Below are 13,025 nucleotides of genomic sequence, written 5' to 3' on the forward strand. Positions count from 1 at the left end.
TTGAAACCATCCAATTATCATTAAGGGTGACCAAGTATAACTACTACACATGGACTGCATATGTTTTGCAATTACAGGTAGGAGCTCAAACACTGGATTCCCATTTATTAAAACATTTAATTGTATTTCTTAAATATTTCACGTGAAGAATAATGCTATTTTAAAATATATAAATAAGTTCAAAGTCACAAATTACTTAAACTTTCTGAATCTTAGCTGTTTCAACTGTAAAATAGCAACATTTAGAATACCTGTAATTTTTTAAGTTAGGTTCAAATAAAATTATATACATAGAAGGGAGCTGTAACAGCAAATTGATAATCAAATGTTGAATATTACTTCACCTGGTGTACTGCAATTATTAAATAAATATTTAGCATCAGTGTTTGGCCTTTTTATTTTTCCAAAATACTTACTGGTATAGACAAGTTGAAAGCCTTCATCTGTCCCTTCAGAATCAGAATTAAATTCTAGCCAGAGCTGGTTTGAAGTACTACTAAGGGTCAGTCCTCGCATAGATGCACCAGTAAAAGCACCTAGTAGATGAGTTGTTTTATCTTTTCCATCATAAATCTGCAAAAATATATTTACAATTAAAATGTAAATTTGCCAGTAATAACCAATTCAGAGCATGTATTTATATCTGTGAAGAAAATGAAATTATTACACTCTTCATAAATCAGGTCACTACCTGTTTCCCAAGAACAACTGCATATATTAATTCCTACAAATATCAGGGTAAGAAAGTTAGACTCCACAAGGGTAATTTTAATATTCCAAGCTCAGAAGACACTAAGTAAAACTCAAAATCATGTTATAAAGTTTTTGTTCTTATAAAAACAATGCTTCTAATGGCAGACAATTTAAAATTGAGAATACCTATAGAAAGTTTGGTTTCTAAGGTTGGTTGGTTGGTTGGTTGTTTTTCTGAACTTGCTCAAGGGCACCAAACACCTGCTTTTCTAATAACATGATTAATATAAAATGTACTTGCAACTTCTATTTACCCATGTCCTTTACTTCATATCTGACACTTTTAAAATGTTAAAATGGTACTAAATGCATTTAGAAGCTGATTTAACAAGGCAAAATTATACAAAGCAAAACTGATATGTTCCCAAAGCTCCCTACCTCATTCCCATTCTTCGGAAGGTGTAGCTTCTCATTGCCCTCTAATTTGCTTTTATTTTATCAAGGCATTATAGACATTTCTTCAGGTTAGTGGATAGATATTCTTCCTTTTGAGAGCTGTGTAATATTTCATTCAATGGCACTACCACAACTTGCGCTACCATTCCATATATTAATAAACTAAAGTTTTTTGCGACTAAAAGTAATGCTGAAATAAACACCCTTTAGATGTTATTTCACATTTCTTTTTTGGTACTTGTATTTCAGTAAGAAAGTATTCAATATATTGAATTTGGGGGCTAAAATGTTCATGTATTTTCAGATTATTTTCCAAAAAGTGTACAGTAATTAAACTGAGGGTTTGCCAACACTGCATATTACTATTCTTTTTCCTTTAAGACACACATTTTTAATGTGGTAGTTATTAACCCCAAGGGTGTGGAAATTGGTTCTTAGAGTTCATAAAATCTTGGATATTATGATGATTTGTGGTCCTACAGAGACCAGACCGACCCTGACAAATCTCATTCCAAAGTACTTAGTTTCATGAAGTTGGAGCTTGGGGCTCCTTCTGTGAATGATAATGAATAGAAAAAACTGAGAAATACTTCTGAAAGTTACTTGTCTCTTGCCTGAAATTGCCTTACTTCTGACCTGTCATAACAGTAAAAGCAATAATTCAGAGACAAGGAAATGTGTGTCAGAAAACGCAACTTTTGTTGAAGTGTGATCATTCAGCTACGAAATTTTGGAAGCATGTATAAAATTGTTAAATCAAAATGAAAATCAAGTGTTAATTAGGAAGGCTTTAAAAGGAGAAGAGTTTTATAGCTATGATCAAGTCCATGCTGTTTAACTTGTAAATAAAATCGTTCAAATGTATTCAAATATATATGGGCACATAAAGGCAACAAGGAAGGACAAAGCAGTGTAGCCAAAGACAAATTACATTTGAAGTAGACATGTATGCAATCATACAAATAAGAAAATAAAAAAATCAAAATGTGCCTTTCATTTAAAAATAAATTTACAGTACAGAGTGACCATATTGGGTCTGATCAGAACCACCCAGAAATTTTGAGATTATTTCTCATTGCTTTTCTACTTAAAGTCAGGATCTTTAAGTATGTTTTTATTTATTTGAGCCTATTTTCCTTTTTTTAAAATATATTATTTTTGAGATATGTCTTAATATCTATTTTTATTTCTCAGAAATTTAGAAAGCTAAAAAAGACTAAGCTAATTATAATAGTATGCCTTTTAATTGGAAGGGAGAGGACTGGTGCTCACAATAGAAATATTCTTAGTTACTTAGAGCCTAATTCAGATAATGAAGACTTACTTTTATATCAAATGTAGAATTTCAAGTTTTCTTAAGAATTAATATTGTGAAAGGCATTGAGGGCTTTTATAACATTAATGAAGCTCTTTGACAAGATTCTAATTTGTTATAAGGTTGCAATTAATTTGATAGTCCTACACTAGAACAGACTAGAACTTAATACTGCCATGTTTCAATTATCAAACCTTTTGTAATGGATCAGGGCCTGAAATTAGTTATGGTATACAGACCCTCCTACACCAGCAAGGTCAAACTCTATTATGATGAACTGGTTATGGACACTTAAAACTGTTGCTGTTGTTAATGACATAATAAATGTATGATTAGAAAGTATATTCACAGTAATTTCTCTAGTGAATTTAGCAAATAAGCTATTATCTGAACCCAAGAGCAAAAAGTATATAAAAAAGTAAAATAAAAAGAGAGAAATTACACATGCATGTAAGTATAATCATACAAACCTTCAAATCATTCCTGCTCATTGAATACTAGAATTTTCATTTTGGCCATTTGTTTTATAGGTTGATTTGGAATTTAAATAATTTTTTTCTAATAAGTTGAGTTAGAGTTCAAATTTTGAATGAAAAAGAAAAAAATAATTTTTACAATTGTTAAAAAGGACAATATTTTAAATCTTATTATGTTCTCTCCAAAGATGATATGTAACAGATAAGAAAACATTTGTTTGTACTCAAATATTTGTCTTTACAATAGCTATATAATGTGTACTCAATATTAAGAATTAGTATGTATCAGGGAGGGAGTTGGGAATGTAATGAGGGGTCAGGTTTTCAGGGGCCTTAGCTTTGTGGTCCCAGCTCTACCATCAAAGCTGATTGGAATGTCACACATCATTTCACTTCTGTGATCCTCAGTAGGGGAGAAAAGGAAGGGTTTTATGAGGCCTGTCATAGCACTCTATACAAATGGATATTTACAGAATGCTTTTGAAGGGAGAAATAACAGAGGATTACCAGTTAACAACAAGCAGTTAGTAGATACATGTGGTAGACTTATGAGATCACTGGTGTGCTAGAAAATATTTAAAACCCAGCTCTCAAACAAACCAAACTGGTGAATGTACATACTGATATATATGTTTTTTAAGTAAATTTTATTGATATAAAGAGAGATTGACATACTTTTTCTGAAAAGGTTTAGATAGTAAATATTTTAGGCTGTTAACATCTCTGTGGCAACTACTCAATACTGCCCTTCTAGCACAGAAGCAGCCATAGAGAATATGTGAATCAAAAAACACAGCTTTCTCCTATTAAAACTGTATTTACAGAAAGAGGTGTCAGTCTGATTTGGCTCACAGACTGTCATTTGTGAATCACTGATTTAAGGAAAGTGTAACATCCTATTTATACACAGGGATAAAATATACAATACTCATTATTGTAAATTCCATAGAGCTAATTGATTCTTACAGAGTGCTTTCAGTATTTTTTGCCAAACTTTTGTAGCTGCAACTTATAACTGCAACTTACAGACAAAAGTTGTTCTTAAATGAACATTGCTTGATTTCTTTTAAAATTTATTTTGATTTATTTATTTTTGACTGTATTGGGTCTTTGTTGCTGCATGCAGGCTTCCTCTAGTTGCAGCGAGTGGGGGCTACTCTTCTCTGAGGTGTGCGGGCTTCTCATTGAGGTGGCTTCTCTTGTTGCAAAGCATGGACTCTAGGCACATACGCTTCAGCAGTTGTGTCACACTGTCTCCGTATTTGCAGCTCATGGGCTCTAGAGTTCAGGCTCAGTAGTTGTGGCGCACGGGCTTAGTTGCTCCGCGGCATGTGGGATTCTCCCCAACCAGGGCTCGAACCCGTGTCCCCTGCATTGGCAGGCGGATTCTTAACCACTGCACCACCAGGGAAGCCCTATTGCTTGATTTTTTTTGTTAACAAGTGAGATGAAAATGAAACATCAAAAACGATGTTATATCAGAATGTCACTGGTTTGTAAATGATATGAGCTACTTCTTTGCTAAACTGAATAATAGTTTTCAAATACTAGAAAAGATATTTTCTCAATTTTTTGTGCTATTCATAATATAATGGCTACAGATACAAACCGTTTCTACTTATGTACTGACAATGAGCAAAGCAATAAATAAAGTCAGGGTTTGTAGTATTTGCCAATTTCTGCAGTGTAAATACTTACTATGGCTAATATCAAGCTATCAATGTGACATTGTTGAATACAGAGTTGGGAAGAGATGGACAACCTGACATAGTATTTCCACCACACAGATACAGTATATATAACTAACCCCAAAAGCACCGATAATAGTTAAAGTAGTAAAATAATTAGGAAATGAAAAGTTGCATTTATTACCTTTGTTTTTTAATTTAATTGTAATGTAATTGTAACAATTTAATTTTTAATTTTCACAAAAGTACTGAAAATTTAACAATAGGCTCTCACAAGTGGTACTGCCAAAGATTCACAACTAGGCTATGAAAGAGCTTAAAAATAATACGTCTTCGAAAACAACAATAGCAACATATTAATAACCTTCTCATCATATTTCTAAAAGAATGTTATTAAGTCCTTCAACTATCTAGTTTTTCATAAATATGATATACATCTCCTAACCCTTTCTTTTGGACTCTCAAAACCAATTTTGGGATATTTTACTGGCTCTTCTCCATAATAATCCATTTAGTCTACATTTTGTGTAAGAAATGTCTTTAAACTTCACAATGCTGACTGTGGTAAAAAGATTGTCTTGAATTATTTCCCTGCTACATTTCTTTATCTAAACATAGTGCTTAGTCTTTTTCTGAAAATAAAAACAAACACAGCGACAACGAAAACATAAATAGTATTTCTGACTGGTATTCAGCTTTTTTCCTATCCAGCTGACAAGGAGAGCTATTCATTATTGACAATTTAGAGCCTATATATAATAAACACCATCTATAAATGTTAATTAAAAGAATTAATTAAGCTACATATTTTGAGTGAGGGATTGGGAAGTTCAATATTCTTGCCCATTGAAAGTAACAGAACCAAGGAAAGATATATTCTTAATTCCGAAACCTGCTGGTCATCACATAATCTGGAGGGCCTTATAAAATTCCTTAATCCCGGGTGCAAACCAACTGAACCAACTTTCCCCAGACCTACTGAAACTTTGCTAGTGTGGTTATAAATAACTAAGGTGTTTATAAAAAGGAGGAGGAGGGAGAGAGAGAGTGGGTGAATGATTAAACAAGCATCATCCTAGATGATGAGCTATTGGAAAGGAAAGTTGTTTTTGTGTGTGTATAGATATAGATAAATAACACACATTGTTTTTTTATTGTTGTTGCTGTTTTGTTTTTATCAGAATCCAATATAGTGATTTATATAGTAAGTGAAACCAGAAGAAAACAAACCTTCTTCCAAGCCTTATACCCATGTAAAGATTACAAGAGAATGTCATTCCAAAGAACGTAGCCAATCCTACCACATAAAAAAAAAAAAAAAAAAACACAATGCTTTTTAATCTCTCAGTCAAGGGGCAGAGAATTCCATAATGGGCTTTTTTTTTTCTTATTTCTTCTTATGTCTTAGTTGGAATGGAGAAAGAGAACTGACTCTACTAGGTTTAATATTGGAAAGTGCTGGGGATGAGGATGGCCTCTCATGGATTAGTTTGCAGTGAGGCCAATGACCTTCCATCCTGAGAGGACTCTGGGCTTAGCAGTCTTTGAGAAGTAATCATTTGTCTTTTGCAGAGTACATTGTCTGTTTGTGCATGCCTAACTGTGCCTGTGTCAGTAGGTATCTTTGACCTAATGGTCATCCATGGAATTAATGAGAAGAATAACATACAAGCATTTTACATTTTACACTGGTGGAGAGACCATGAAGACAGACAGCGTTTAAAAGCCCATCCCCAACCATCTCTGTAATATGGCTTACTGAAGTTCTTATAACGTGATAATTTAGAATAAATCCCAGGTTAGACTATCAGTAGAAGGATAATCAAATTGGTGTGTTTCCAGGTTAATTTTAGCATATAATCTCTTCAACTTTGGAAAACATATATTTATTCTAGGAAAGATATAATTTTTAAAAAAATTCTGGGAATATAAATTTTCATCCTTTCACTCATGAAAGAAAAATCACTATTTAATGAAATCTACTAAAGGGCCTTAAATTGAGTTTTTCTGCTTTCCTTTGTCTCTCACCATCACATCCTCTCAGACTGTCACTTATTACTGAGGTCCCATCCTTCCTCAAGGGAACACACATCACAAATGCATATGACCTTACTCCAAATAAGTAATATGTTAGAAAGCACTCTGAGAAACATATTAGGGCTATTTTTTTAAAAAGCATCACTTGTTATCCCTAATGAATTTTCCAAAAAATAAACATAATTCAGTATGGAAAAGTAATGTAGAAATTTCAAGCATCACTGAGGGCAGAGAAATATTTTACGAAGGATTGTGGTAGGCATGGGGAAGCATTTCCTGACTTTTAACTTATAAATACATGTTTATTATTGTTGCTTATGTGATACAGTTTAGTAGCTACACTCATATTTCTGATCTACACCTTGATCCATTTTTTCCCCACAGTTAGCCAAATAAATAAATAAATAAATAACCACTGCCTTAATTCTAAGTACAAGCATCCCATTAATCTCAATGTTGATTCCAATTTAGCAAATAAACTTATTTTAACAGGAAAATCCAAACAATGAACTGGAAGTTGAAGATATAATACAGTAAATTTCTGTTGCCTAATGAGGAAAAGCACAAAAAATGGGAATGGCTCTAAATTAATACTAAAATTGTATATATCTAAGTGTATTGCAGGAAATCTTTCCCATGTTTATACAAATCTTACAAGCATACAGAACTGTTTGTGTTAGAGAACCATCAGTTATCATCAAATTAATATTCTTTTTAAAAGAAGAACATAACCAACCACCTTAAAATCACTGCTTAAATAAAAATCCCTCACCCCAGTCAACCTCGGATATCATAATTTTTTTCAAGATTTGTGAAAACAGAAATATGTTGAATTTCTTACCTGGATTAATGAAATCTTGATAATGAGAAAAAAATGTATGTGATCATTTTTTAAATATTTAAATGTGATTTTATAGAAGTGTTTACTTTTATTCCTATAATGAATATAAACTGTATTTATCAAAACACTTACTTTGAAAAATATGGATCAGCAAGTATGAAAATATTCATTTGCCTAAAATTGTATCATTTAAAAAAATTTCTTTTGGCAGCGCTGTGCCACTTGCAGGATCTTAGTTCCCCACCCAGGAACTGAACCTGTGGCCACAGTAGTGAAAGCACTGAGTCCTGACCACTAGCCACCAGGGAACTCCCTTTAATTGTATCTTTAAATTTGATTATTTCAATTTTTTAAAATAAATTAACAAATTTTGTCCTAAATGTTTATTATCAACAGGGTATACTTTTTCTTAAATAATTTATAGATATTGTTAGGTATATTCATAAATTATAAACTTTTTCATAGTCATAAATGCAAAGAGTTATTTATGTATGAACAGAAATGTTACTTAATAAACATCAAAATAGAAATAAATAAATGTCCATTTATGGATTATGTTTCATAGATAATATTTATTGAATATAAGATATTTGGCATGAAAGTGTTCTTATTTTGGTGTTATTGAAACATTAAAATTCATGTATCAAAAAACAAATGGTTCTAAAGAACCTAGGGGCAGGACAGGAATAAAGACACAGATGTAGAGAATGGACTTGAGGATACGGCAAGGGGGAAGGGTAAGCTGGGACGAAGTGAGAGAGTGGCATGGACTTATATGTACTACCAAATGTAAAATAGATAGCTAGTGGGAAGCAGCAGCAGAGCACAGGGAGATCAGCTCAGTGCTTTGTGACCACCTAGAGGGGTGGGATAGGGAGGATGGGAGAGAGATGTAAGAGGGAGGAAATATGGGGATATATGTATATGTATAGCTGATTCACTTTGTTATAAAGCAGAAACTAACACACCATTATAAAGCAATTATACTCCAATAAAGATGTTAAAAAAAAGAAAACAGCTATGTAGCAAATTGGGTTCAGAAACTAAATTACAAAGCATAGGAGAGACTACTGGAGTAGAGGAAGTGAACAGCTATTGGTAATATTGTAGGGCATTTTCAATAGACATTTTTTAATCTTCTATTACAAAAAATTCTGTATTTTGCTTTTTAAAACAATATTATAAATGGGTTTATGTCATGAAAAAAAATTCATGTATCATAAAATCAAAATTTACTTATTATAAATAAACATTAGAAACAAAACATTCTATCTCAGGAAAAATACTGACAGGAAAATGGGAAATAATGTATAATTTAAATCTATGAATGGCAGAATCAACTTGTGGTTGATTATATATACATATATATCATATACATGTATATATGTATTAATGTATACTTAATGACTAAAATGATCAAAATATAAATATTCTGAGTTCACCTACCTTAAGAACATCTCCTTGTGCTAAATGAAATGTTCTGGCTGAAATATTGATTCCCTTTCCTGTTTGAACCTGAATACTATAAATGCATTCATGGTTGTTTTCATAGTTGAGTGGATAATTTGGAGAGAGCAGAATTCCTTCATTACTTGTTGCAGATGCACCACATTCAGCTGCAGGTAAAACAGAATATTGAAGTACAGTTTAATAGAAAGCATTATCATTTCAAGTAATGTAATGTATGGAAGTGTAAATGCATTTTATTTTAACTAGAGTCTAACATGAAAATAATGTACAGAAGGGCTTTACATTGTAGATGACTCCCTCTCATATAATACATAGGAAGAAGGAACTACTGCCTCTGGATAGAACACTGTACATAAATAGAGATACACAATAGTTTCAGTATTTCCCCCCCTTTGGATGAAAGGATAGCATGGAAAAGGATGAGGGCAAAGATTTTCAGGATGTATTTTAAGTTTGTAGATCTCTGATTAATTTATTATGTTTAAATTTATAATTTATTTATTTTAAAGTATACAAAAAGGGGAGAGATCAATTTCATTTTAGAATGATTCTTTACCTTTAAATACTTTACTGTTTAAATACTTAAATATTAACAAAAATCAGGTAAAAGAAAAAAAACCTAATGAGGAAATGAAAATGATCAAGATGGAGCAGTCAGTATAATATCAATAATAATAATACTATTTTAACAAAGCATAAAATAATAAGAACTAATGATATGATGCTAACAATCAATTAGTCACATGACGTGTCACCCAATAAAGCTCCTTCAAGACCTTTCAGGGAAAACAAAAACAAAAAATTCATACACTGCCAATATTGATTTAAATTATTTCTATTTTAATAATACTTAAAGAGTTTTATAGCGTCAGCCTTACATTTAGGTGTTTAATCCATTTTGAGTTTATTTTTGTGTATGGTGTTAGGGAGTGCTCTAATTACATTTTTGTACATGTAGCTGTCCAGTTTTCCCAGAACCACTTATTGAAGGGACTGTCTTTTCTCCATTGAATATTCTTGCCTCCTTTGTCATAGATTAGGTGACCATAGGTGCGTGGGTTTATCTCTGAACTTTCTATCCTGTTCCATTGATCTATATTTCTGTTTTTGTGCCAACACAATACTGTTTTGATTACTGTAGCTTTGTAGTATAGTCTGAAGTCAGGGAGCCTGATTCCTCCAGCTCCATTTTTCTTTCTCAAGATTGCTTTGGCTATTTGGGGTCTTTTGTGTTTACACACAAATTGTACATTTTTTGTTCTAATTCTGTGAAAAATGACATTGGTAATTTGATAGGGATTGCACTGAATCTGTAGATTGCTTTGGGTAGTATAGTCATTTTCACAATATTGATTTTTTCAATCCAAGACTATAGTATATCTCTCCGTCTGTTTGTGTCATGTCTGGTTTCTTTCATCAGTATCTTATAGTTTTTGGAGTATAGGTCTTTTGTCTCCTTAGGTAGGTTTATTCCTAGGTATCTTACTCTTTTTGATGTGGTGGTAAAAGGGGTTGTTTCCTTCATTTCTCTTTCTGATCTTTCACTGTTAGTGTATAGGAATGCAAGAGATTTCTGTGTATTAATTATGTATGCTGCAAATTTACCAAATTCATGGATAAGCTCTAGTAACTTTCTGGTAGCATCTTTAGGATTTTCTATGTAAGTATCATGTCATCTACAAACAGTGACAGTTTTACTTCTAATTTTCCAATTTGGATTCCTTTCATTTCTTTTTTTTCTCTGACTGCCGTGGCTAGGACTTCCAAAACTTTGAATAAAAGTGACGAGAGTGGACATCCTTGTCTTGTTCCTGATCTTAGAGGAATCATTTACATTTTAAATCTGCCTCGTTTCCTCCTCACTAGCTTATTAGAATCTAGGCATGCCTGTGGGGGCATGGAGACAAAAGTTCCCAGGTCATACAGATGATCCAGAATACACATATATGTTTATCAGTTAGATTATTTATTAGGGAATGCAGACAGTTTTAAACTATGTTATAGAATCATGTAATTCTGAGAATATGTACTTGAATGCCAACTTGCAAAATACTGAAACACTGATTAGCAGCTCAGGCTTTAAAATTCAGAGATTAGTTTCAAAATTAAGCTCTATCTTCTATCTATATGGCTTTGGCAAGTTATTTAGTCTCTCTAAGCCTCAATATTGTAATTATTATTATGGAAATAATAATAGCCTCTTCATAGGGATGTTTGTGTGTATGTGTGTGTGTGTGTATTATTATATGTAGATAATACATGTAGAGCATTTAGCAGGAAACTGGCATACAACAAGAGCTCGATACAGTAAAGCTATCATTATGAATATTTTAAGTATAAGTACTAACGGTGGCATCATGTTGTATACAAAGAAAAATAGTTTAGGATATTTATACTGTCCCCAATGTGACTATCCAGGTGTAGAAAGACACATAGGTATGAATAGCCAGAGGACTCTTTCTAATTATGGAGAATTATTTATGATATTAAAATTATTTTAACTGAATATAACACGCCCCCCCAAATAAAGGCCAAATGATAATTTACTTCAAAATATACTAATAATTTATTGTAATGTTCTCAAAATTTGAATAGGTAGTAAGTGCCTTCTACTATAAACACTGGTTTTTAGTGCAAAATATAAAGGAAGTTTTCCTTTCATATGAACAATAACCTGCTTTTGTTATATTTTAATTTTCAGTTGGTTTTAATGGAAGAAATGTTCACATATTAGGGTATGGGGAAATCATTCTGGCTTATACATTATTTAACTTGAATTTTGTACTAATTAAAACAGCCTGTTTGTGGCTTACCAGACATACATTGTACATCTGCTTTAATCATTTAAAAAAAAAGTGTACACTAACCAGAAGCAAAGAATGCCCATGTTAAAAATAAAGATTAAATGCCTCCTTTCCTGGGATGCCAATGCTGGTACTCCTTTGGTAATAAGACTCCCTTCACAGGTGCCAATGACATACTGACTTGCTGTACACATGCTGATCTGTTTTTTTGTTTTGTTTTGTTTTGTTTTTTTTAAATCTTGAAGGGATGTATCCCCAACTTGCTTGACTTTCTTTGTTCTGAAAAGATATAAAACTGTGCTGAAAGCCATGCTTCTCTGGAGCAGTTCCTCAGAGTTATCTGAGAGGCTGTCTCCCAGACTATAATCCTGTTTGGCTCAAATAAAACTTTTCTATACCTCTTATAGATTGTTTACTGAATATTTCCAGTGACATTTGCATTATAAAATGACTATAAATGATTTTCTACTTGGTGAAAATAAAATCAGGACCTAAACGAGAACAGAAGAATTAAGGAAGAAAATTTGGATTAAATTAGCACATTTCTCATTTAATCAGGACTCATCATAAATTATGGGGCCCAGTACAAAAGGAAAATATACTACACTTGTTGAAAACATGTTAACAATTTCAAGAGATCAGTAGAGCATTAAACCAAGCATGGCCCTTCTCAGCATGAAGCCCCCCACTGTGGGACTGCATGGGTTTCACAACCATAAAGCCAACTCTGCATTTATTCTTCATAAAGGTACAAATCTACAAGGCACAAATCTACAAGGTAAAACTTATTTTCTCCAGTTTTATAGATGAAGACACCGAAGTGAGTTTTCTTGCTAAAACTGAACAAATGGTGTGTATCAGAGCTAGGATTTACCCTGGGATTTATTTATCAGTCATCGCCTATGGTGTTAAAAGGGTGAACATATAATTTCTCTTCCAGATCAAAGTACTCTTTTAGTATGAAAGGAGGCATTATTAATAATTATTCCACACAGCAGTTGTAAATTGAGACCATCCCAGATAAACTGGTAGTTGGTTCACTTTTTTATTTACACTTTAACTGATGCACACACTATTTAAGGACATTATATTAAAAATTAAGAGGATTATTTTGTGCAGGCTGTGGTATGTCTTGGAGGTCAGAATACATTCATCCCACATATAATTTATAAATCTGCATTCCATTATACATAGTTATTAATGTTCAGAATGATAATCTCATATCATGGAAAGATCTTGAAACAT

The 13,025-nt window shown here is 32.4% G+C and overlaps 1 protein-coding gene across 3 annotated transcripts in view; it reads right to left on the minus strand.

The window, feature by feature from the left end:
• The window catches only part of CSMD3 (CUB and Sushi multiple domains 3), a gene marked incomplete at both ends in the record, with an annotated part of 1,095,706 nt that overhangs the window by 333,357 nt on the left and 749,324 nt on the right, over positions 1–13,025 (minus strand). For all 3 annotated transcript variants that reach the window (XM_081258479.1, XM_081258478.1, XM_081258477.1), the window contains 2 exons: positions 417–573; positions 8,953–9,122. In XM_081258479.1, the coding sequence (XP_081114605.1) occupies positions 417–573; positions 8,953–9,122 (327 nt within the window). The remainder of the gene's footprint in view (positions 1–416; positions 574–8,952; positions 9,123–13,025) is intronic.

This window comes from Mesoplodon bidens (assembly GCF_964165515.1).
Source record: "Mesoplodon bidens genome assembly, chromosome: 16".
NCBI lineage: Eukaryota > Metazoa > Chordata > Mammalia > Artiodactyla > Ziphiidae > Mesoplodon > Mesoplodon bidens.